This window comes from Octodon degus, unplaced genomic scaffold (assembly GCF_000260255.1).
Source record: "Octodon degus isolate 3935 unplaced genomic scaffold, OctDeg1.0 scaffold00019, whole genome shotgun sequence".
NCBI classification, from domain to species: Eukaryota; Metazoa; Chordata; class Mammalia; order Rodentia; family Octodontidae; genus Octodon; species Octodon degus.
The window spans coordinates 13,059,026-13,059,968 of NW_004524595.1; the positions used below are offsets into that span (position 1 = coordinate 13,059,026).

The window sequence follows — 943 nt, forward strand, 5'->3', positions numbered from 1 at the left end:
TTTGTCATTTTCCTAATACAATATCAGATACTGATAATTGTTTATACGTGTTATTTTTTACTATATTGGATTATATCTTTTATAATTAACTGAATTTTTCATGTCATTTATATATCGCTTCAAAGGAGGAGAATGAGATGGAGACATTTGGTGCAATGGTAACACATTAAGTTAGCTCTTCTATAGCTGATTACTGATGTTATATTTGATCAGGAGCTTTAGAAATATAAGTGCTGCAACGTAGCAAGTGTATTTGTGTTTCTTAAACGTCCTCTTGAAAATCATAGTGTTCCACTGTATTGAGAAATCTGCCGTGGTTGAATTTTAAATTATGTTTTTGAAAAAATAGTTAAAACTGTAATTGTTTGTCTTTTTATCTGCTATTCTTTACATCTACAATTTTTTTTATCAGTTACTTACCAGTTAGTGATAACTTGAAAAAAATAAGCCCAATTATATATTAAGTATATTTTCATTATTGTTCATAAGCAAGAATTCTGATGTCTTTTTTTGCTGTTTGTCCGCAGTTTGTGCTAGTTCTTTGTAATTCAATTGGCACGCCCTTGGATCCCAAGTACATTGATATTGGTAAGCAAATGCTGATATTTATTTCCTATCCAGTCAGGTTTCATTTGCAACACTAATTTAAAAAAAAAAGCGTAACATTAGTATCAGAATAGTGTTGTCTAAGGTGAGGTTGACCATGATTTCTTGGTTGTCAGATCTAGTGCCAGTTTATACCTGTTTACATGGTAGAATTATTAACGCAACATTTCACTCTCGAGGGCATTATATATTTATATTAATTTATAATATAAATTATAAAGTTACTGTATCTGAAATCCATAATAATTTCATAACTGTCATTGCCGTCATTTGCTTTAAATAGAAAATACAGGGCCGGGGAGATGGCTCAGTGGAATAGGCGCTTCCCTGGCAAGCA

The 943-nt window shown here is 31.2% G+C and overlaps 1 protein-coding gene across 1 annotated transcript in view; it reads left to right on the plus strand.

Moving 5' to 3' along the window:
- The window catches only part of Wdr35 (WD repeat domain 35), an 82,320-nt gene that overhangs the window by 39,172 nt on the left and 42,205 nt on the right, over window positions 1–943 (plus strand). Inside the window, 2 exon segments of the mRNA XM_023711117.1 lie at window positions 126–158; window positions 528–588. Of these exon segments, the coding sequence (XP_023566885.1) occupies window positions 126–158; window positions 528–588 (94 nt within the window).